The 26,068-nt window shown below is 38.0% G+C and overlaps 1 protein-coding gene and 1 non-coding gene across 3 annotated transcripts in view; one reads left to right on the top strand and one right to left on the bottom strand.

Annotated features, from left to right (window-relative positions):
* The window catches only part of TBC1D5 (TBC1 domain family member 5), a 549,135-nt gene that overhangs the window by 115,290 nt on the left and 407,777 nt on the right, over positions 1–26,068 (bottom strand). For both annotated transcript variants that reach the window (XM_047100344.1, XM_047100345.1), the window contains one exon: positions 10,212–10,318. In XM_047100344.1, coding sequence (XP_046956300.1) covers positions 10,212–10,318 — 107 coding nt within the window. The remainder of the gene's footprint in view (positions 1–10,211; positions 10,319–26,068) is intronic.
* Positions 12,881–12,983, top strand: LOC124527392 (U6 spliceosomal RNA). The gene has a single exon (XR_006965851.1). It is a non-coding gene; the product is annotated as a U6 spliceosomal RNA (small nuclear RNA).

Raw genomic sequence — 26,068 nt, 5'->3', positions numbered from 1 at the left:
ACTGCATTAGATTGCAAGCTATGTGCTGAGGGGACCAGGTCTCCCTAATTCATTCTATCCCCAGGACCTGGCACAGGAAGCAATAAGCACTTGCTAAACTGAACTGCAATCAAGAGCGTAATTTCTCCTCTGGCAGGAGTGCTCGAGGGTTTGGTTGGGGGTTATTAGTCACCATACGTTCATTTACTCTTTCATCCATTCATTCATCATTCATCCACCTGTTATTGTAGGTACTTGGGTAACAGAACATAAAACAGACTAAACACACTTCTGTCATGGAGTTGATAGATTAGCAGGGAAGACAGAAAATCAAAAATAACGTAACATATAAATAAATTATCTACTATGACAGAAGATGATAATTGCTACGGAAAAGAAAAGTAGGGCAGGGCAAGGGGAACAGGAGTGTTGTAGTGGGAAGTGGGGACAGGGCAGTCACAGGGTGATTAGGGTAGGTCCCGCTGAAAAGACTGGACCTTCGCAAAGACTTAAAGGAGGTGAGAGAATCAACCAAGAGCATATTCCTTTCAGTTGTCACAAATCCTGTTCATCCCTCTTTACATGACTCCAGCAAGATTTCTGAGACATTTTAGATGCTATTGGTACCCGGCAAGAGCTCAGTGAATTTTGGCTAAATGAATAAAAATACATTTTGGAGGAAAGAAACAATGTGAAGAAATCAAACTATGAAGTTCCTCTTTGAAACCAGGAAAAGCAACCAAGTAAATAAAGATCATATGAAGATCTCTGGAAGATGTCATTAACAGCAGATGAGGACCCTACTCACACATCAAATGCTACCGTGAAACCCCCTCCACAGAGCCAAACTGGCGCCCCCTGGAAGAGCTGTGGGCCAGCCTTGCACGCGTGATGGGAGCTCCAGGCTCATCCGAGTGCAAATGCCACTTCCGTACCTCCGTGAACCTACCTTCCATTTCCCAGTATGGTCATCACACAAATGATGAAATATACTTAAAAATCCTCGGTGAAAAAATCTTTTGTGATTTTGTGTGGTTTTTGTTTTTGGAACAGATATAACTTCTTGTCTAAAGTATTTAAATAACACAAAGTTAATTGATTATGGTTACACAATTTACTACTTGAGTGTATTCACTTTTATTCCTATAAAATCAATACATTTAATATTTTGAAATAGCAATAATATGTTTACAGAGCTAATATGCTTAAGGAGCAAATACAATATTTATTGTGGCCATATTTACTTATATTAAAGAGAATTCTTTTTTGTTGTTGTTTTGTCAGTTTTAAGTTTAAAAACTTTTTGTCATACTCTGTGATCCAGAACTTCGAGTTTCTTCAAATTGTAACAGTAAGACAACACAGACACAACTCAAAGTAGTGTCTTTACTTTTTGAATAAGCTACTTCATATACAATAAGAAGAGTAAGTGATTAGATTCTCACAACACAGAGCTGCAAATGACTTTTAGAGATTATAGGCTAATTAAAGCCTCATCAGTCACCTATCCCTTTTTAAAAAAACAACTAATGAACCTGAATCTAAGGCAGCAAAAGGTTAAATGATTTCTCTCGGGGTAAAACTGCAAGCCAGCAGTGAAGGGGGGCAGATACCTCATTCCTTGACCTCAGGGACATATCACAAACATATCACTGTAACGTGTTGTAATACTTTAATGCTTTTACATTTGGGCCCTCACAGTGCCTTTCTAAACATACACGTACAGGATTAATAGTTGTTAAAACTTAAGTAATCTATTTAAAATAAATATTCCCCCCCCCAAAAAAAAACCTAGACTTGCCTTCCTTGTGAGATATCAAATAAAAATCAGGGGAATGGTTTGTAGATTTTGTTTCTTTATTGTTAATCAGAACAGAATTAACCATGGATTCAAGTCTCTTCTTTAGTTATCTGAGGAAAAGTAAATCACCACCACAATTCATTGTTTCAGAGGAGAAACCTTCTCCTCTAAAACACAGAATCTTTGCCACAAAGCTTCACAGCTCTCTTCAGCCACCCAAAATAAAAATCACTAAGTTTCCCAAGAATGACTTTAAAGACTGAAACAAAGACTTGCCTATTCTGAGTAAATATTGTTCCTACAGGTGATTATTTATATGTATCCCAAAATCATTGGGATACAATTCTTTTCACAAGGACTTTTCACTTAAATACATAACATTTACTTATGCTGAATAATAACGCAAAAGTTGGAATACTATACAAATTAATGCCAAATAAAAGTCACATCTGATGGACTTTTAGAAATGTGTCTGCTAATATAGTATTGCATCCCTGAGTCACTGAGTGACTGTGGATGTAGAACTGCCAGGCCCAGCCTGGGAACTTCCTCCAGCAATTCTCAGGAGCTTTGCTTATGCTGCTTTCTTAAGATGGAGTAACATCTCCCGAGAAAATTCTTCAAGGCCCAGTTAGAATGCCTCTTCCAAATGGAAGCCTCTCTGACTCTACAAATCCAAATTAGCTGTTTTTCATGCAATACTCTCACTCATGTTACCTTTCATAACCATTAGTCATTCACATCTATAAGGGACTATGTCTTAATCCTGTGGACCAAGTCTCATCCTTTGCCCACAGTAATTAAAAAAAGTATCCGTTGAATTGCATCTTGCTAAAATAGATCCAGAAGGTCTACTGAGATTACATGACCCAGCCTCTTCCTTCTACAGTTCAAGAAAAGGAGTTGCCCTATAAATACAGCAGGCTGTGATGTAAGTGGAACCTGGATTCTTTGCCTCCCTCATGTGGCTGCCACCGCATTAGTGCTGTTAGAGATCTAATCCCTGACCTAGTAGAGCTCTCATTTTGGTAGGTGAGAGAGACTCGTCAGATTCCCTCCTCACTATACAGTGGAGCATAATACTGATGCAATGAAAGCAAAACTGACAGAGATTGGTAGTTTACAAAAGGAAGCCAAGATAGTTTTTTAAAAGATAAAAGTAATAAATGTTCAGGGTCCTGGCCAGTCTTCCTAAATCGAACAATGACCTACTGGTCAGATCCATGTGACAGTCCCGAGATCTCAATAAGTGAATGTGCTTTACCAATTGAGGAACTCATTCAAGGAGAGTTCTTAGAACTTCTGGCTGAGAGTAAGAGTAGTTTATAATGAGAGGATATCGTAAACATGAGGAAGAATCACCACAAACCCAGCAATCTTTAGGGAGTGGCAAAATGTGACCTTAAAAGTGATTTTACTATGTATCAGTGTGTAAAATTGCACAAGAAGAACAAAGCAATGCAAGCCTTCCCTAGCTCGTCCATTGTCTCAGGCATGCTCCCCCTGCTCCTGGCTCTAGAGCTACTGGTCTTCTTTCAGTTCCATAAACAGTCTTAGCTCTTTTTCACTCTGGAGTGTGTGTTTGCTGTTACCCTGTCTGGAGGCTCTTCCCCGTATTCTATGTCTGGCTCATTCCTTCTCCTCCATTAGTTCTCACCTGAAATGGTTTCTCCTCAGAGAGGGCCTTTTGACGAACCTACATAAATTAGATCTTCACTCAGCCCAGATGGTTCCTTCTCTTATTTTTTAAATGACACCCTATTTGTATCCTTTATAACACATGCCAAGTTGAGTACTTTCTTGTTCACTTGTGTATTATGATTATGATAAAGGCCGCATGTTGTATCTATATCTAAATATCTGTATCTATCTCTATCTCCCCAGGATCTAAACAATGCCTGTTGAATTCTAGATAGCACACAATAGACTGATTTGTTGCATCAATTAATGAATTCAAAATATTTTTATAAAACAAATTCAGAATTATCTGAGGCCCCTAGGCAACCCTTAACAAGTTTTGAGAAACCCAGTTCTACATTATGAAATGTCTGAATACAATAAATAACACATTCCAAATACTGGTTTAATAAAGATTTTCAGATTACTTCTTTACAGAGTTTTGATAGCCACCAACTTACTTCAGAAGTAAAATTTAAGGTTCTTTTCAATGCTAGTCTGTGTCAAAAAAGTGTTTCTGATTAAATGTGAAAATATACCAGATTAATCACTAATTCCTAAATATTAATGATAATAAACATCCAATTGGTTGTAATCTAATGATAAAAAAAGAATGACATGTAGTTACACGCTCAGATACAAAGAAAAAAAAACATGTTGGTGGGGGCACTAACAGAGTAAACACAAAAACAAATGATTCTCAAAGAATGGCAGTTTTCAGAGAAATGCTCCAGCTTTTCAGGGGAAAAAAAGGATAAAGAAAACAGAAGTGGCATTCTTTCTGAAGCAGAAAATCAGATTAAAAACTAATACTGGAGGGGAGCCTGGGTGGCTCAGTCGGTTAAGCATCCGACTTCAGCTCAGGTCATGATCTCATTGTTCGTGAATTCAAGCCCCGCTTTGGGCTCTGTGCTGACAGCTCAGAGCCTGGAGCCTGCTTCGGATTCTGTGTCTCCCTCTCTCTCTGCTCCTTCCCTGCTTGTACTCTGTCTCTCTCTCTCTCTCTCTCTCTCTCAAAAATAAATAAACATTGAAAAAATTAAAAAAAAAACCCTAATACTGGAAAATCTGAACAGAACATCTGATGGGAACATCACAAAAAGTAAATAGATACTGTGCATTCTCTTGAAAGCGTCAGTATATGTGGTTTTTAGGTTTTTTATTGCTCAGAGGAAAAAAAAAATGACAATGCCATTACTGCAATGCACATTTTCCAACATTGTCACTTGACTGGTAGTGAGGCCTGGATCCATTCACCATTTTTCTTTAAAAATTTTTTTTAAACGTTTATTTATTTTTGAGACAGAGACAGAGCATGAACGGGGGAGGGTCAGAGAGAGGGAGACACAGAATCTGAAACAGGCTCCAGGCTCTGAGCTGTCAGCACAGAGCCTGACGCGGGGCTCGAACTCACAGACCGCGAGATCATGACCTGAGCCGAAGTCGGCCGCTTAACCGACTGAGCCACCCAGGCGCCCCCATTCACCATTTTTCAATTCTGATAGATGACACTGTACCAAAGTCATCTGGTATTTTTAAAAAGTTACATCTACAGTGGGGATTTTTGGAATTAAAAGAGTAAAAACCTATTAGCTGCATAAAATCTGAAATCTGAATAGCCTTTTTATAATTTGAAAAGGCAAAATTTAATGTAACTCCAAATAAAAGCCAAAACAGAATTGGCCAAGCATAACAACATTGTACACTATATTTTTATAGTATGTTTCTGTGTACAAAAGAATGACTATGAAATTAAATTGTCTTCTTTCTAGCAATCTTCTTCCATAAACAACAACAGTCACTGCTAAAAGGGTTGCTTGCAAACTTACCAGAAATATTTTTGGGGGAATATTCTAGTCTTCAAAACAAACAGTAGCTGTCAAATTCTTACTGCATAATATAAAATGTTAATCCATGTACTGTATTTCATTTGTAATAAGTCTTTGTGATAAGGTTAACACTTCAGCACACAACACAAATAAGAGAGCACCGAAAAATGAAAATTACTTTGCTTATGTTTCCGTATTAGAATTTTATTTGCTAAAGGGTAAAAACAGATTTGCAAAATTCACAGTTAACTTAAAACAATAGTTTTAAACCTTTTATTCCTAGCCCTTACTGCCTTCAGGAAGGAGAGAACATCTGGTTATTTAAGGAACACAATATGTTCACATTTTCTATGACTTTTGTTTCTAATTGGGTTTTTAAATTTTTTTTTGAATTTGAACAACTAGTTAGAACAATGTTTTTTAATCACTTCATATTTTTCAGACTGTCCTCCTTCTATCCCTCTACTCCATTTAGTGGATTGTTTTTGGAAATCTGCTCAGTGGTTCTAATATGATAAAGACAAGAAAACAGGAACTAGGATCATGGTCAAAAGAGCCAAGTATAGGAACCGTATTTATGGTGAACAGAGTATAGGATGCTATAAACAACTATTTGACATCTAGTCTCTATATAGTATACATTTAAGAAAATTTCAAATAGTGCTAGGTCCACTTATTTACATGGCAGTTTCATTTATTACAGATGCAAATTAAATGTCTATTACAAATTAAATAATATTTATGACAAATATTAGTAAATAGGATTCTACTATTTTTAAAACTGTAGCTCTTGTGTGGAAAGGTGGTTGGAAGACCTGGGTTCAATTGTTGGCTCTGCCACTGACAAGCTGTATTAAATGACTGTCTTAACTTCACCTTGATCCTCAGTTTGTTCATCAACCAAAAGAGGAGCTGGATTAGATCTCTAGGTTCTTTGCAGTTCTGAAATTACGACAGTCTAAGTGAGGTTACTGACTAGATTCTTTGTTACGTCTTTTTTGTTCCATAACATTTGAAGGTGGTAATAGGTTTTCAAACAATCCTGACACACAGCAAATCCAGGAACTAGATGCCTTTTACGTTCAGGTTGTAGGGTTCATTAACCATCTTGATAAAAATGGCAGCTGACAAATATACAGTTGGTGATGGCTTCCATGGAATGTGGATATGGGTTCTGGAAATATGCTAGTTGAGTGAGTTTCACCTAGATTAGAGTCAGTATGGTACACAGGAAGAGGCTTAGCAAATGAGTCAGAGTTCAATTCTACCATTGTCTCTTTTTTTTTAATTTTATTTATTAATCTTGAGAGAGAGAGAGAGAGAGAGAGAACGAGCAAGCACGTACATGAGAGTGAGGAAGGGCAGAGAAAGAGAGAGAATCCCGAGCAGGCTTTGCACTGTCAGTGCAGAGCCCAACCTGACTCAGGGGTCACAAACTGTGAGATCATGAACTAAGCCTAAATCCAGAGTTGGACACTTAACTGACTGAACTACCCAGGTGTCCCTACCATTATTTTGTTAATACCAAACACTGCAGGACACAAAGCTAAATGCTAATAAATGAGTCCGATCATAAGAAGGAATAATGGATGCAATAAATAAGCAAATAGCTAAAATACAAGGTGCTTACAGGGACACAAAGGGGAAAACATATCCTATCCGAGCCTGAGAATAGCTTCCTGGAGGAGGCAGAAGGTATGCTGGGAATCTCAGGAGGGGATGGATACATACAAGGGTCATGGAGCCATTCTAGCTAGCTTGAAAGCTTACAAGTTTTCAGCCTGGGGAAAGCCACATACCCTTAATCTGTCTGCACTGAAAAAGAATGAAGAAAGATAACCTGCTTTGCCTACCTCATAGCTTGTTTGTAAGGACCAAATTAATAAGCACATTGAAGTGCTTGGGAACCGTGAAGAGTATGATCCTATTATTACAGTTTACAGCCCTATTATTTCAGTCTGTTCAAATGAGAAATCTTTTCACAGTAAAGCCTACATCTGATATAAAACAATTAAAGCTCAGTGTCTCATCCTCTAGTTTCAAAGTCTATTCTCAGTTGAGCAATCTCCACTGGGATTTAGGGAGAGCACTGGGACAAAGTGCTTTTCTGAAGCTGGCAATGAACTTGGGGGGCTCAGAGTTCCTTGTTTATTTTTATTTTATTGAGTCTGTCAGCAACACTCAACACTACTGTCACAAGGAGCTGGGCTATGGGAAAATGTACTTTCATGCCTCAAATCTCATCCTTCTACTAGTTTGCTTCACAGAGACTCGTGTGGTTATATATTTACTCTGATCTACTTGAACTGGGAATGATTCTAGTATTTCTAAGTGTTTCATTGTTAATAATAAATAGAAAAAATTTAAGCACTCTGATGTCTGGATTTTTAGAGGATATGGGCAGGGTACTAGCATCATCTTTCCCTCTTTTTCTTCCCCCTCAGTGTAAATGGCCTCCTATATTACTTTATAATTGACATTACTACACTGAAAAGTCTGTCCACTTGTGGATATCTGTGCTATATATAAACTTGCTGTGTTGCATTCTTTTTTTTTTTTTTATTTGAACCTCTGTAGCACTGGATTGGATCTTTAAAATATTTTTTTTAAGTTTATTTATTTTGAAAGAGGGGCAGTGAGAGAGGGAGGGAGAGAGAATCCCAAGCAGGCTCCATACTGTCAGTGCAGAGCCCAACGTGGGGCTCGAACTCATGAACTATGAGATTATGACCAGAGCCGAAATCAAGAGTTGCATGCTTAACTGACTGAGCCACCCAGGTGTCCCTTGGATTGGACCTTATTAGATCACTGTAAGTCAGTGCTTTGTGGCCATAGGAGCTCTGGCTGAGTGGGTCATTAGAGATAATTTAATTCAATCCCTATCGGGAAGACCAAGACAGCAAGCACGAATTTCCCCAAATCACAGGGATAGCTGTTAGCAGAGTCAAGATTTGACCCCGTATCCTGATTCCTAATTCAGTCTCCTTGCTCTGTAACTAAAATTATCACCTTGCTGGGTTAGCCATGTGAAAGCCCCTTAATACTATACAGGTTTCTTTATCTTTCCTATAGATATCATCATTCTACAAACTTGCTCTCAACAGCCTTTTAAACATGACTCCTTCCTCCTGACCAATTTCTTCTGTCTCAGAAATACCAATTTAAGGTCCTACATTTTTGGCCATTATCTTGATAATGTTTTTACTTAGTAAGACTCTGAATGTACAAGTGGGGAATGGAATACTTACGGTTTTGTTTTTGTTTTTTTTTTAAGATACTTATGCTATTATTTTTTTCTCTTAATCCTTAGAGAGAATATATTTTAAAGCTTATAGAATTGGCTTCATTATACTCGTATATTATGTATAATACCTTTGAGATAAAAAGTACTCTATTAAAATCACAGATTCCATTAATAACACTGATTGATTTATTGTATAGAATTCTGGAACAAGAAGAGTGGATGATTCATAGCAAGATCAACCATATTTAACTAGGGAAAAATTACTAAGATCAATAGGTTTAGATAACATATTCACTTCTCCCTTCAGTAAAACCAAATAAATCATATAAGTAGAGAATTCAAAGAGTTATTTTGGCAGTGTTTTCCCCACTCTGTATGTTTCTAAGAATTCCTAATGCTGAACTGATAGAGCTTACCTTAAGTTTATAGACCAAAACTCATATACCTCATTGACCAGCAACCTCATTCTTTACTCATTTTATAGATATTTCATAATTATGGGTATTTATATAGAAAAATACGTAAAAATATGGAAATTCTGATTTTATAGTCAGACTCTTGAGCCTTACCAGAAAAAGAAAAAAAATATATATATATATATGCTATCTTAAGTATCAGAGAAATGATGGATTATATTTCTGACACTTAATGAAATTTTGCATAGGAGAAATGATATAAAATTGCATATTTTTATAGAAAAATATATATAGACACAAGAAAATAAAATCTTTTAAATCTATCAAAGGATAAATAGAAGTCATACTCAAATGTTGAAGTCAACAGCCCAGGAGAAAGCAGAAATCCTTTAGAATTAAAATTTACGTTAAACTTGGAGGCCCAAGTCGATCAGACAGAGCTTTGGCAATGGATCCACAGACAGACTGACTCAAAGACAGTTCGACAACTGCCAACATGACTGTTGGGAATTCTGCCAAAGAGCCAAAGGCTGGGATTACCACCCAATGCCTGGCATTCTCATACTCGTGTTTGAAGCTCTCTCTCTGATACTTCATCCAATATTTTTGTTTGGCTCAAAAGCATCAAGGATTCACAGATTTTTTTAGATCATTAAATGTTCTTATTTTCAAGAAATATAACATTAGTTGTAAAAGAGCACACTTTTTCTCTGAAGTGTAAAGAAAATTTTGGTGGCTTGCTTTAAGTTCAAATAGAGAAATCAGCATTAAAGTCTGTTTAAGCCTTTATTTTATTAGGTTACTCTTCACCCAAAAAATAAAAAATACATATTCATAATATGGAATGATTTCATTGTATCATAAACTCTTACAGAAATAGTGCTTTTGATAGCTCTAATGAACACATGGCCCCTGAGGCTCTATCTCAGTCCCTGTGAGGAGTACCCATGATAATGAAGTGTGGCTATACGGAGAAGTAGTTGCTCAACTATTCTTTGAGTTGTGAGGAAGGAGGAGGGCAGAACAACCTTCTGAGGGACAAGAGATAGGTGTTCCAGTTTCTCAGGGCAACGTCCACTTAATTTACCTGCTAAGTTGCTAGCCAGTGAGATATGTGAGTTTTGCCTACAACTCTAGGCACATTCTTTCATTAGGCAGTTCCTCTGTCATTAGACAAATTCCCCATTAGCAATTCTTGGAGCTGTACTGAGAAACCAATTTTTCACCCAACTTAAAATTGTGCATACTCTATTTGGAAATCTTACCTTTGGATCTCGAAGGAACAGAGCCTTAAGAATCAGTGAGTGTACATCCCCAATTAGTGGGTAATGCATCAGAAGGCCAAGACAGGTCTGGTAGTTACTAGAGATCACTAAATAGGAGGAAAAAAAAAGTTCAGAAGCAATACTGTTTAAGATGTTTGCATTACTTGAGAGTAAAAAAATAACAACTTAGATTCAAAGAAAGCAAACCAATAACTCAATTAATTTGATAAAAGGAAATGGGGAAAGGGATCTTTACCAAATGGCCTTTGAAGCAGCACACTGTACTGTTAACTGCAATCTAATATCTAGTACTTATCCTCAGGGGGTGTTGGAAGAAGAGCCTCAGATATCGAGATGTGTACGTTTGCAATATAAATAAACTCTTAGAAGCATGCATATTTATTGCCATTTATATGTCTGTGTTTAAATGTCTCTAGTTTTGCTGCTTAGAAATTAGTAACAAAAATCTTATGAATGGGAAAGAACCAGTTTAAAATTATCATAAAATAATATTTACCTTAATTATGCTCCATAAGTTACATATGTTACATTTATTCTTTTATATATAAATATTACGTAATTCAAAGTTTTAAAAAATCTAATTTCTTTCAATTATTTTTTTCTAAAGGTAACGAGAAATTTAGGTAGAGTATCTATGCAGCATTTCTTGGAGGAAAAATGTCAAAATCTTCATAGATAAGCCTAACTGTGTTCCTTAGACTGTCATTTTTTTTTTCCCAAATCAACCTAATTATGGGCGCAATTATTAAACACATCTTTTCAAGCAGGTCTATGTAAACTACTTCATTTCTTGGCAATCCATCTGCCACTGCTGTCACAGTCTTGCCCATTAATGACGCTTGTTTTGTAAGCCACACTGACTGCCTCCACAGCATTGATTGTGAAGAAACTTTACAGTTACAACTTCCTGTTGTTGCAACTGAATCCTTTTCATTAATCAGAACAAACAGTTGAAAAATATTCCATAGGAAAACAACTGTGATTCTATAGAAACAACATAAATCACAAAATAAACAATTGTTTGTGATCAGAAATACCCTCGATTCTTAGATTTTTTTTTCTTCTTTTGTTGGAAGCAACATTTTTTGCAACAGCTTCTCACCCCCTCCCCCTTCCCATGAACATTATGGGGAAAGGAGACAGGACTGGGCAAAATGAATAATTATAATCTATGTAAGGAACCACTTTATCATCTTCATTTCCGTTGCTGATCTGACAGCTTGTAATTTCATACATCTGCTTTCATTTGTAAAGCACTCACTTATCCTACCCTTTCTGTATCTGTTCAGACTACTCTCTCCTTATTCGTTCATTTTGTCATATTCACATTCAGTTACCTGTTACCCTTTTTTTCTCTAGAATTCAAAAAGCTAGCAGGCTGGGAACAGTATAATGCTTCCATGTAGTTTTTTCTTTGAGATCTAACAAATGAATAAAACTTAGATAATCAATTCATACTTACCCAAATACTATAATGATTATATACTAGTATATAATGACCCGGAAAGAATTCTTGTATATTTTGTAAGAGAGGCAGGAGGGTTTTGTGGGAATGGTTCTGGGCTCGGGACTCAAAGATGTGGGTTTGAATTCTGGGACACCATATGAACCTTTCATAAAGTTGCCTTAAGATTAAAGGACATACTGTATGGCTGATTTATAGCAGCTGCTCGAAACCTGTTGGTAACCTCTCCGAGCTTAAACCAGTCATTTGGAATACAACTTCCTGTTAAAAAAATTATCTGCCTGCTTTATTCAATCCAATAGTTATTTGTTGAGTACCTAACCCATGACAAGCCCCACGTTGGGCGGGGAGGCAGAAATAAACAAAACACAGTCCTTACTCTGTAGAAAATTAAAGCGAAGAAGGGCAGATGTGTAACAAGAAGCAGTTATTATTATGACTACCACTAAGATGACAAAAAAATTATCGAAGGCTTTCTGAGACCAGGCCCTATGCTAAGAATTTTCCCTACATTATCTCATTTAATTTCCACGACTATCTTATTATAAGGGTATAGTTATCATCCCTGTTTACAGATGAGAAAACTAATACTTTGAAAGGCTGACTCATTTGCCCAAATCACACAGTGAGTTGGTAGCGGTGCAAGATTTGAAATTCAGAAATCTAGCTACAGGGTCTGCGCTCTAATACGTGGCTTTGTTTTGAAAAGGCAGTTGTTTTAAAAATCAGATGCCATAATGAATGCAATAGTCACTGCAAACAGAAAAGCCAGTTAGTATTACTACCCTTGTTGTAGCAGTTTTAAGCAGCCTGGATGGTCAGCATAACCCTGTCTCTAGAATGGCCTGATATAGACAGGCACTTATTTGGAGGCACAAGGGCAACGGTCCTGTTATTACAACTTGAAAGAACTTTTGAAGCTGTCAGAAGCTGTAAAACATGTAAGGGAAGCCAACTAATGCGTTAATAATATCCTACTTGCAGAGTGAAAGAAGGAGCTAACATTCTTTCTCTCATTTCTCCCTTTCATCCACCCAGACACTGAATGCGATGAACATTTCCTGAGCATCTACTATATCCCGGACACACAGAGACCGCTAGGCACTGGCACTAGGGATATAATTGCAAATGAATCTGAGCTCTGAAGGGTAGCAGAACATGCCAGCTGAAATACTGCTGTAGAGTGCTCACTTCGGCAGTACATGTGCTAAAACTGGAACAATACAGAGTCAGCGTGGTCCCTGAGCAAGGGTGACGTGCAAATTTGTGAAGTGAGATACTGCTATGGGAGTTCAGGACATGCCACCCCCAAATATGTCCCTTTGGTATACTGATTATTTTGAGCTATAGGCACTTGAAAAACAACAAAAACAGAGTGAGGCTTTCTTTGAACTCCCCTTATCTGCCTAAAGATAAATCCTCCAAAAGGAAGTCAATGGTCATAAATTCCCCCAGGACAAACTTGGTCACAAACTCATACCTCTCATCTATTCTTCTAAGGGTCCACTGTCTTTCCTAAAAATCATTTATTTTCCTCTATGAGATCTACATCCTCTCTCCCCTTTCTTTATTAAGACAGTATTTAATCCTAAATTCTAAAGCCATATCTTTGAGATTTGCTCATTATTCCCTGAGTACCAAATACAAATGAGACACACATTTTTATATACATGTCAATATGTATTAATTATATAATTATAAATATTTTATTAAGATTAAAATAATATTAAAATATATGATTATATAATTAACACATATATAATTATATAATAAGATAGATGTTAATAAACTTCTGTTTTTCTCATTAATATGCTTTTTGTTAAAGAATGCAGCTGAAAACCTAAATGGGTGTAGGTAAAGTTTTACCTCCCCTATAGCCCACTGTCTTCAGATAATACTATATCTATTAATGAAAACTTGTACGTTTAGGGCACTTTTATTTATTTATTTATTTATTTATTTATTTTATTTTTGGGACAGAGAGAGACAGAGCATGAACGGGGGAGGGGCAGAGAGAGAGGGAGACACAGAATTGGAAACAGGCTCCAGGCTCTGAGCCATCAGCCCAGAGCCTGACGCGGGGCTCGAACTCCCGGACCGCGAGATCGTGACCTGGCTGAAGTCGGACGCTTAACCGACTGCGCCACCCAGGCGCCCCCGTTTAGAGCACTTTTAATTTGCAATTGCATACGCGAAGCGTTAAGTCCATTTTGAATTGCCGTGCCCAATTAAGAGTAGGCAAGAGAGAATAACACAAGCTGGTTTACAAACAAAATAGCAGGGATCTGATTGAATAAGAATTTAGTTTTGATCTTTACAGCAGATTGTTGTTGCACGTGAGAAACTCATCTGCAGTGCTGTTCCTTCTCTAGTGCTTCTTCTATCAGAGCAGGGCAGTGACACAGGAAAACAAGTAAAAAGGCTGATTTTTGCTATCTCCCTGCATTTGAAACCAAGTATGTATATGCTTTCAAAACAAAGTACCGAAGCTGCACACCCTGAAGAGCTCACTCGGAGACGATGGAGACAAATGTAAGTGGTACCTAGGAAAACAGACTGGATTTGGAATCGGATGATCTAAGTTAGAATCTAGATTAGATCTACTTCAGAATGCTCGCTTACTCCGTGTGTGACCTAGGCAAGGCGCTTAACTTCATGAGCTTTATTTCTCCCATTTATAAAACAGATAATGATGCTTACACTACGCGCAGGGTTCCTATAAGGGTGGCACAGATGCAAGGTAGTGTGTTTCCCATCTTGTTTAATTCTTGCTGAACGGCACTCCCTCCGCACGAAGCAGAGCTGACTTCTCTGTCTCTACCTCTACATGGCACACGAATGTTCTGGAGGTGTCTAAGGGAGCTAGTTTAAATAGTCTCTCCAGTAATAAGAAAACAAAAAAATAATGAAATCAGTAAAGATAATCAGAGGATGATACTGTTTTGAGAAAGCCTAAAGCAATATGGTTAAATAACTTACATATAATTCAAAGTTAACTGTACCTACAAGTGTAAAACTCGCAAATAAAACACTTTATTCTAATTACTTAATTTTATATTTAGATATACTTACTTTCTCAAGTTGACAAAATGGACTGGGAACAACTACCAAAGAACACAAAACTAAATGTAGACTTCCTTTAATTTCTCTAAAATTAAAAAAGTAATAGCTATCACTTATTAAGCATCTATAATGTGCCTGGCAACTTGCCATACATTATACAAATATCCTGTGAGTCCTGCTAATCCCTACTAAGGAACCTGTGGTCATCAACTCCACATTGTGGATGAGGAGACAGCAGTGCAGAGAGGATAAACAACACATTCAAGGCCACTGGGCTCCTGAATGGCAGAGACAGCGCTGAATGAACCCAGGTCTGTGCAGCTGACAGCCTCATTCTCCATCGCTATATCTTACACATTGCTGCACTCCTAGCAGAAAATGTCACGACAGGAGTATCCATGTACAGAGGTCAAGTTCAGACACAGGGCAGATGGCCTCTGAACACCAACTATGTTGTGAGCGACAGAGAAGCCTCAAAGATACACTGAAATAAAGGTCTCCGTATATGAGGGCAAGTATAGTAAATATTTAGAAATAGGCATAAATTTTGTAGTTACCTATAAAGAGGTATATTAATCAAATAATCATGGATTAAATGTAAAATAAAAATAATTAGCTAACAAGAATAACAAAAAAGAAAACCTCAAGGCTTTAAAATAATTTATTCTACCTCTACACTGAAAACAAAGCCAACATGTATTTTAAGTGTCTCGCAAGTTACCTGGCATGCAGAAGACAGTCAATAAATGCTATGTGCTCTGAAAAAATACTTGTCGAAGACCTAATACATGAAGGAAAAAAGAAATAATTTTTGCATTTATTGTCTTCCACTATTTAAAACCCTTACTATTTTGACTTTCCCAGTTATAAAATGGCAACATATAAAATTGGATTTCAGATGGACCAAAAAACCAGGTTGGGGCAGGGAGTAATCGTAAATAAAATGAATGAAACTGATTCTTTTCAGTCTTGGAGAAAGCCAAATATAAAACAGAGTAATATCCTTCTCCATACAAAATGACTTTCACCCAGTGTTTATGATCCTCCTAAGACTGTGTCCTTCTGGGTCTTCTTCCCCGGTTGCCGCTGTGACCACTGCCGCTCTTAGCGCCGTCAATCACTGCAACATCCATCCTCAAAACCCAAGATGGACACACACTCTTCTGTAAGCAATGGGATGCTCTTTATTTCTCCAGTAGATTTTGCTCAGAAGTATGAGAATTTTAAATTAGATTTTTGGAAAGAGGAGAATCTCAAATTCAGAGTAGCCTACTCTTTAGAAATTTTTATTTTTTTATTTTTTATTTTTTTAAGAGTTTACTTTTAAGTACTCTCTACACCCAACGTGGGTCTCAAACTCACAACCCCAAGATCAAGAGTTGAATGCTGTACTGACTGAAGCAGCCAAGGCACTCCCAGAAAAAAAAAAAAAAAAAAACAAAAAAAAAAAACTTTAAAAAGTGGTCTTCTTGGGGCGCCTGGGTGGCTCAGTCAGTTAAGCGTCTGACTTTGGCTCAGGTCATGATCTCCTGGTTCGTGAGTTCGAGCTCCGCATTGGGCTCTATGCTGACAGCTCAGCATTTGGATTCCGTGTCTCCCTCTCTCTGCCCCTCCCTTGCTTGCGTTCTCTCTCTCTCAAAAATAAACATTTAAAAAATAAAAATAAAAAATAAAAGTGCTCCTCTTATTGCTTCACTTTATAACGATTTTTTAAATGTTTATTTTTTGAGAGAGAGCGAGCAAGCGAGCATGCAAGAGCAGGGAGGGGCAGAGAGAGAGAGAGGGAGAGAGAGAATCTCAAGCAGGCTCCTCACTGTCAGCATGGAACTCAATGTGGGGCTCACATCCACGAACTGATCATGACCTGAGCTGAAACCAATAGTCATATGTTCAACTGAGCTACCCAGGCGCTCCAAGCTTAATATGCTTTAAACAGAATTTATTTTAATCAGAGATCAAACAACCTAAGAGATCTCTACTCAAGACTTTATATCTTTAAACATACAGTGTTGTCAAATGAAAGGTAGTAAGTAAACAAGTATCTGAGTAGAGAATTGGCAGTGGGTAGGGTGTGAGTATAGTTATGATACACTGTATTGCTCAGCTGTAGTAACATTTGCCTCTGGTTAAAGTTGATTTAACCAAAATTATGGTATAATGTCATAGGGGTAGGGAGATAAGGAATGCATTTGTGATGTGGGGGCTGGCAGGGGTTGGCCTTCAGTGCTAAGGATGAGTTAAAGCTTCGTTTTCTTGAATGAGAAGTCAGTAGACAACATTTAAAGTGAGAGTTAGTAACATTAGGATTTTTTTTTTTTCTTTACAATATGGAAGGCAAATGTTTTTTTGGTCAGCTAAAAGAAAGCACATGGGCCTGGGGACTAGGAGCAAGTGTTAATTTTGTATCCAGCCTTATAGAATGATTTGACTTTTTATTTAAAAAAAATTTTTTTTTCAACGTTTATTTATTTTTGGGACAGAGAGAGACAGAGCATGAACGGGGGAGGGGCAGAGAGAGAGGGAGACACAGAATCCGAAACAGGCTCCAGGCTCTGAGCCATCAGCCCAGAGCCTGATGGGGGCTCGAACTCCCGGACCGCGAGATCGTGACCTGGCTGAAGTCGGACGCTTAACCGACTGCGCCACCCAGGCGCCCCTGATTTGACTTTTTAAAGTATGTACATGTATAACTTCCATAAAAATCAGAACTCTGTTTAAAACTTCCACAAAGAGGGGCACCTGGGTTACTCAGCTGGTCCAACTCTTGATTTCTGCTCAGGTCATGATCCTGTGGAATCTAGCCCTGCATTGGGCTCCACACTGGGCATGAAGCTTGCTTGGGATTCTCTCTTCCTCTCTCTCTCTGCCCCTCCCCTGCTCTCTCTCTCTCTTCCTCTAAAATAAAAAAAATTAATATATAATGAACCTTTTCAATTTAGAGACTCATGTTTAATAAGCCTGATTTATAATTTTTGCCTCTCAATTTTGATCCAAATGAAGGAAAACCATAGGTCAGGTTTTTAATCAATTATTTGTTAATCTGAATATAGGTATATAGATATAGGTACATTTTATTTCATTGCTTCATGATTTTTAATTCCTTACTCAGAAACACAGATGTGTCAGTAGAAATGGTGGAGGTACAGAGATATTTGAGAAGTGTTGACATTATCTCTTTCTTTTGTTGCCCTTCACGATTCACTTATTTAACTAGCATTTGTTAAATACCTATTTTGTTCCACACATTGAGTTAAGTGTTATGGACATGACGAGAAATAAGATACAATCTCAGCTTTCTCTTGATAGCATGGTGGAAGACAAGCATAAGGCTGACTGCAACATAGGAGGCAGCTGGTAACAATGGCACATGCGAAGGGCTGGGACAGCTCCCAGGGTGGAAGGCCTCAAAGGCAGAGAGGACCAGCCAGCAAATCGAAGTCCACAGAGCAGGACACTGAGTGGCCCGATGGCGGAGTGCTGCAGAGAAATGGAGGCATGGAAGCAAGTGGCAGTCTTAGCCTGTACACAGGGGATGGAGTTCAGATTTCACTCTGTGTTCGTTAACCCTCACGGAAGGACTGAAGTAATGTAATCACATTTGGTTTTAGAAAGATTAATGCCAGCACAGAGTGATCAGTGGAGGGAGGAAAAGAGGGACAAGATGCAGGGGGTCAGCTCAAGTTCCTAGTAATACTACAGAGGGGAGAAGATGAATACTTGAAGTAGGAAAGGGGCAGAGGGGTACAATGGGCAGCAATTGCTGGAAAAATGCGATTTTTGTATGCAACTAAATTTGGGCAATGTATGCATATGACAGAGCAGACAGTAAGAAATTATCAAGAAAAATGTTAACGAATTTACATAATAAGGTTACTTCAAAAATACAGTGACTTTTAATTATTTGTAGAAAGTATTTTTTTCCACAACCTCTTTTCTTTCCTGGGGTTTATAACTGTCTCCTTTTCCATTTGCCATGTCATGTAGTTATTTAACACAAATTTAACCTTAAACACTATCCCAGTTGTATATATCCATTTTCAAAAATTCAAATCAATTTTTAGGTGTTTCTGTCAATTTCTTTCTTTTTTTTTTTAAATTTTATTTTTTTGAGGAAATTTATCAGGAGCTCTCTGGCCTGTTCTCTCATCCTGGGGAGGCCCTTTACCTCTTGCAAATGTTGTATCCTTATTTCCTAGAGTACCTAGCTTCTTTCTAGCTTTATACACTCAGTCTGGTGGAGCACATCCTCTAAAAGCTTTAGGGACAGGACAGGAAATTTTTTGAAAGCTTCTCTGTTTGAAAGATTTTATTTTGACACTTAATTGTTACGCTAGGTACAGAATTCCAGGCTGTTAATACTTTTCCTACAGAAAATTGGGAGCCCTGTTCCAGAGTATTTTGTCTTCCAGTGAAAAAGTCTCAAACCATTCTAATTCACATTCTTCTATGTGACCAGTTTATCTTTTCCACCCCCCATCTAAATTCGTACTAGTGTACCTTAATTTGCATGCATTTTCAGATATAATGGACCTTTCAATTTAGAAACTCATGTTTTTCTGTTCAATTGGAAGTTTCTCTTTAATTGCTTCACTGATGATTTTCTCCCTTCTGTTTTTCTTTTTTGTTTGTTTATCCCGTGTTTGTCTTTCTTCTCTTTCTCTCTTTCTCTATTTTTTTTTTAATTTTTTTTTTCAATGTTTATTTATTTTTTTGGGGACAGAGAGAGACAGAGCATGAACGGGGGAGGGGCAGAGAGAGAGGGAGACACAGAATCCGAAACAGGCTCCAGGCTCTGAGCCATCAGCCCAGAGCGTGACGCGGGGCTCGAACTCATGGACCGCGAGATCAGGACCTGGCTGAAGTCGGACGCTTAACCGACTGCGCCACCCAGGCGCCCCTCTCTCTTTCTCTATTAAAAGAAATCTCATTATCTAGATGTTGGATCTCCTGGCCAGATCCTTTAATTTTCTTTTTTATTTTCTAAATCTATTTTATGTGCTACTTTTTGGGATACTTTTTCAGTTTTATATTCCAACCACCTTATTTTCATATTGTAACTTTCAATTACACTTTTTCCTTTGAATTATGTTTTTCTTAGTTCTCTGAGACTTTTCCTCCTCCCTATATAGTCTCTGTGTACTCACAGTTGTTTTTTCTCCCGGCTGCTTGTTTAGATCTCTGCTTTCATTTTGATGTTTTCCTCAAATGTTCAGTGATTTCTGGCTATCTGGTCATGTCTAAGAGTGGGGTAGTACAGAGATAACTTGAAGGTGTCTGTGCATTGATGGGTAGGTCTGTTAACTCTAGGGTTTACACAGGTCATTCTTGAGTAATCCCTGAGCCTAGACTTTTAGGCATTTTTTTCTTGGGTTTTGCCAGAGAAGAATCCCCCAAACTTTGTATAGAGGGGGAGAGTCTGGTTTTAGTGTTCTGGGAACACTAAAGATGGTAAAGAATACTGCTGGGCTCCATGTTTACTGAAACTCCCTGAGTCCCTAGTCCGGAGATCCTCCATTTTACTGCCTCCAGGATAAATCCTGGAGGTACAGGTTGGAGATCTGAGTATATAACAGCTTCTTTTTTTTTTTTTTTTAATTTTTTTTTTTTCAACGTTTATTTATTTTTGGGACAGAGAGAGACAGAGCATGAACGGGGGAGGGGCAGAGAGAGAGGGAGACACAGAATCGGAAACAGGCTCCAGGCTCTGAGCAGTCAGCACAGAGCCCGACGCGGGGCTCGAACTCACGGACCGCGAGATCGTGACCTGGCTGAAGTCGGACGCTTAACCGACTGCGCCACCCAGGCGCCCCTATAACAGCTTCTTAAATAGACTTTCAACCAGTTCTTGTTTTTAGATTTTTTAAAAAATATATATTTATTTTGACAGAGCGAGAAAGGGAGAGAGCGTGCACGAGCGAGCATGAGCCCGTGAGGGGCAGAGAAAGAGAAAGAATCCCAAGCAGGCTCTGTGCTGTCAGCACAGAATCCAGCTTGCGGCTTGATCTCACAGTTCATGAGATCATGACTCGAGCTGAAATCAAGAGTCAAACGCTTAACCCACTGAGCTACCTAGGTACCCCTTGTTTTTTAGTCTTAACCTTTTCCCTTCCTCTACCAATTTTCAGAGATACCTAGCACTGCCAATTTCTCTACTTTTAGGAATTTTATGGATTATTTCTTGGTTTCCTCCATGATCAAATTTGTATTGAGCCTTCTCAGATCTGTCAGTTATCATTCACCCATCTGATTTCCTGCTTCCAAAATCTCTGTAATCTCCTTCCTAATTCTCTGGGTCCCATGGGTTTATGTTATTTTAATGGGGTTTCAGAAGCAACAGGGGTAAATGCAGGGTATCAGTATAACATCTCATGTCTGATATCTTTAATTACTTCTTTAATGATATTTCTACTCAGCATCTGGGCAGATGAACTGATAGGGAAGAAGAATCTAGGTGAGGAGGCAACGGAGTGGGGAAAGGTAAGGAAGAAGGTTAAGTGAAAAAGCTGGGGAAGTTAGTAGTCAGGAAACCCAAGATCACCATCTCCTTTTCTCTAATCATCAGACAGAATGGCTCTAGTCAACTTGCAGGACTATTCACATTGTATTTTGACAGCAACAGATGGACATGGAATCTTGAATATTTCTGGGTAAGATTCCAGTGATGGATATAATTTTGTTGGCTTTTGCCCATTTAAGTTATCCTAGAGTTCCTGAATCCATCTGTTATATGGCTTTCTAGGGCGAGGGGAAAATGTGGGATGGGAGTAAGAACATGGAAAGGCAAGATTTGGGCATTAGGAGAGAAGACTACTTCCTCCCCTTTATAAAAGGCCAGAATAGGGTATGAACTATGATTTTGAACATGAAATAGAATGTCACTAGGAGAATAGTTATCCTTTCATAACTCCATTCCTGTAGTTGCAGAAATTAAAATTATTTTCAAGCAAAAAAACCTGACATGAAAGACAATGCGATACATATTAGAATGGTCAAAATCAAAAACAATGACACCACCCAATGCTGGTGACAATGTGGAGCTACGAGAACTTTCATTCATTGAAGGTAATGAAAAGTGGTTATAGCCATTTTAGAAGATAGTTTAGCAATTATGTTGTGATTTTTCAGGTCTGATCACAGGCAATTACAAAGATATGATAGTTAATTTTATGTATCAGTTTGGCCTATAGGATGCCCAAATAGTATGCAAAACATTAGTTCTGGGTGTGTCTGTAGTATGTATCTGGAAGAGATTAGTATCTGAGTCAGCAGACTGAGTGAAGAGATTTGCCCTTAAAAACAGTAGGCATCAGCCAATCCATTGGGGTCCCAAATGGAACAAAAAGGTGAAGAAAAGGTGAATTCTTTCTCTATTCTTGAGCTGGAATATCCATTTTCTCCTGCCCTTGGATATCAGAGCTCCTGATCCTCAAGCCTTTGGACTCCGAGATTTCCACCACAGGACCCCTAGTTCTCAGGCTTGCAGACTGAGACTGAATCTCACCACTGGCTTTCTTGGTTCTACAGCTTGCAGATGCCTGATGGTGAGACTTCCAGGCCTCCATGACTGAGGGAGCCAATTCCTATAATAAATGTCCTCATTATATCTGAGTTTATATTCTATTGGTTCTTTTTCTCTGGAAAACTCTGACTAATACAAAAACTTCTACCTGATAGGTCACAGGGGGAAACGGTCCACCCCACACCAGACATGGTGCATAGCCAGGGCACTCTAGTCTCTGACAGGATATGCAGTCAACGTCTTGTCCAACTTAGCCACCATTATCTTTCACATGTTTATATTCCTAGCCCTGGTGCTTTCATTCCTAGTTTTCTTTATCTGAGCTCTAGGGCACAGGTCCTTTTCAGGTGCTTCTGCCAGGACCTCTTATGGGGATCGGAAGAACTCTTGAAAACATTTTTCTTCATCTGACTTAGCACCCAGTTCTTTTCCATTTCGAGTCTTTTCACCTCAATCCCCCAACCCTGCCCCCAAACCACAGCCATCTCAGGGTCCTTAAACTACCAGAATCTTTTGTTCAGGGCTCCTTCAACAGTGAGATGACCCCACATACATGCTGATCTATCTGACCCTCAACCAATGTACCATTCCATGGGTGAAATGAAGCAGATGGAGTTGACATTTTCTCCAGTTTTTGACTCTTGCTTATATCACCACAGTGATTAAAGGCTTAACTCTTCCATTTTTGGCTTGTTTCTCTAATTGGATACTCTAACACCTAATAGCTCAGGTCTCTCTTTTGCCCAGCTCAACTGAGTTCCTGACATTTACCATCCTATCCAGCAATCAGGCTCCTTGAGATTTACCCAAATGAAATGAAAACTCGCGTCCACACAAAAACTTGCACACTGATATTTGTAGTGGCCTTATTTATAGTTGCCAAAACTTGGAAGAAACTAAGACATCCTTTAGTAGGTGAGTGGATAAACTGTGGTATAACCAGACAATGGAATATTATTCAGAGCTAAAAAGAAATTAGCTATCAAGCCATAAAAAGACAAAGAGAAAACTCAAATGGGTATTACTAAGTGAAAGAAGCTAATCTGAAAAGGCTATGTACTGTATGATCCCAACTATATGATATTCTGGAAAAGGTAAAACTATGAAGACAATAAAAAAAATCAGTGGTTGTCATGGGTTACAGGGGCCAAAGAGATGAAGAGGCAGAGCACAGAGGATTTTTAGGGCAGGGAAACTATCAGATACTACTAGAATGATGAACAGATGTCACTATACATTTGTCCAAACCTACAGAAGGTATAACATCAAGAGTGAATAGTATTGTAAACTAGGCACTTTAAGTGATAATGATGTGTCACTATAGGCTTGATTATAACAAATACACCACCGTGGTGAGGGATGCTGACAGTGGGGTAGGCTGTTGTGTATGTGGGGGTGGGAGTATCCGGGAATTCTGTATTTTCAGCTCAACTGTGCCGTGAACCTAAAATTTCTTTAAAAACTAAGGTCCAGTGGGGCACCTGGGTATCTCATTGGTTAAGCAGCTGACTCCTGATTTGGGCTCAGGTCATGATCTTGTGGTTTTTGAGTTCAAGCCCTACACTGGGCTCTGTGCTGACAACATGGAGCCTGCATGGGATATTCATATTCTCTCTCTCTCTCTCTCTCTCTCTTTCTCCCTCTCTCTCTCTCTCTCCCCTCTCCTGCTTGCACTGTCTCTATCTCTCCCAAAAAAAGAAACATTAAAGAAAAAGTCTATTGAAAAAAATCTAACCATAAAAAAATGTGCTACTATTATGTATCAGCCTGTTAGTGAGATTTTAGAAAAATTTTAAACTAAAATATAAAGTAATATAAATGGTATTTGTAATTCAAAGGGTTATATTAATACTCATACCTGAGATGGTCATAAAGTGACTGGCAATATTTAATGTCTGAGTGGGAAGAGAGCTGGCAGTCAGGAAGTGCTTAAACACTCCTTTAAAAATAAGACCACTAATTTGTGTTTTGATAAAAACTCTGTGACACACTACTATGTAATTTAAGAGAGCCTTTGTTTCTTAGTCACCGAGGTTGGGTAAAGCTTTTCCAGAAAAGACAAATAAATTCAATTTGTAGTTGAAATAAACTGTATTTTGACATCAGTATAATACGGAACATGATCTTAACAAGAAAATAGAGAAACAGAAATTCTGGGGTAGGACAGATGGAAACACTGGCAGAGAAACAGGTAGCTGCTGAAGAGATCTAAAATGAAATAAAAAGGCACAGTTTCAAACTACCAAGATGACCCAATTGCCATGCCAGGCCAGACCGAGGAATGGCTAAAGACACCCTACAGAAAACCCAGGAAAATTACAGTGTTGTGACATGTTTACGTTGGCGAAAAAACAAGGTAGGAAGTGGGTAGAAGTACCAAGAAGGAAAGTTTTCCATTTACAAAGTATTCAGAGCGAAGGTAAATTAAAAGAGACAATAACATTTAAGAGTTACTTTCTAGCTAGGAAAATCTACTGTTAAAAGAATTTGATTATAGTATTTTAGCTATTAATGCAATCTACAAGACAAATAAAAGGTATGGTATATTGTAAATGAGGGAAAATGTTTTTCTTTGGTGCTAATAAAAATTAAATCAATAAAAAACAAATGTAAAAATTTTTAGATACTTAAAAAGTAGACAATGCTTTCTTTACAAAAGCCATATTGAAAAGGGTATTTTAAAAAATCTATTTGAATTCATATTCTAAGAGTTTCTTCTGTCTTCTCAGCAATTACTGCATACATATCCATTCCACCAACATCCCAGGTCTCCAGGGTACCCTTCCATCTGAGATCACCCCATATACTGAGCACATGAAAAGCTTCAGATGCTCTGAGGGTTAGGGAAGAATTGTAACACATGTGGTTCTGGTCCTGAAGAGCTAAAAATCTACTTTCGAAGATGGGACTAACATGCAAGAAAGAACAACATAAGATGGAGTATAATTAAATGCCATGCTGAATTGTATTGATTAAAATCTTATAGGAATGCAAAAGCGAGAGGTCAGTATGGGCTAGAATAATGGGGAAAGTTTGGGAAAAAGCTGTCTTGCCCTAGACCTGAAAACAGAAGCACCATTTAGGCAGATAGAGCCAGGGGAAGGAGGGAACAACATGAGTGACTTTATTTCAGTACAGAATAAGTCAGTAAAAACAATAGTGTGATGAGAGTATGGGTATTAATAAACTATTGCAGGAGTAATGGTTCATGATCAGATTTCCTTATCTCCTAACCTTTATTAATATACACAAACTTAATCCACATAATCCAGCAAAGAATTAAAAAAAACCACTTATTATAACACATAAGAAAGTAAACATGATGGTTTTATTAAAATGTTTGGGAATTATTCAGAAATGGATACCATGTATCTGTAGTAAAGCAAAAGTTTCATTCAAAGAACAGCCATTTGACCCCATCACTTCAATGGTTAAATTTTAAAATCTATATAGATAATGTTCATATTGTTATTCTTCCAATATGAAATTTTACTTATACTTAATAAAATCAAGGTAGGGCTTGAGGAACGGAAAAGGTGATGTAAGAACCAGCCTGCTCTAGCCCTATGGTCTTGATCTGGCTTCCTAACTTCTAAACGTGGAGGTTGGGCTGAATCTCTGAAGCCTCAAAAAAATGCAATGTTTGTAGGAAATCTATTAAGTGGTTGAATACTCTACTTGCCTGACAAACTACTTTTAAAGTGAATGAAAGCTTGGTTCAAGGTAATGAAAGAAAACTGTAAGAATACTTTTGTTAAAAACTAAGTATGAGATACTGACAGTAGCTCA

This window comes from Lynx rufus, unplaced genomic scaffold, assembly GCF_022079265.1.
Source record: "Lynx rufus isolate CCGP_SWC_20201006 ecotype Redwood Valley unplaced genomic scaffold, mLynRuf1.p SCAF_5, whole genome shotgun sequence".
Taxonomy (NCBI): Eukaryota; Metazoa; Chordata; class Mammalia; order Carnivora; family Felidae; genus Lynx; species Lynx rufus.
This window is presented reverse-complemented; position numbering and strand designations above follow the sequence as displayed.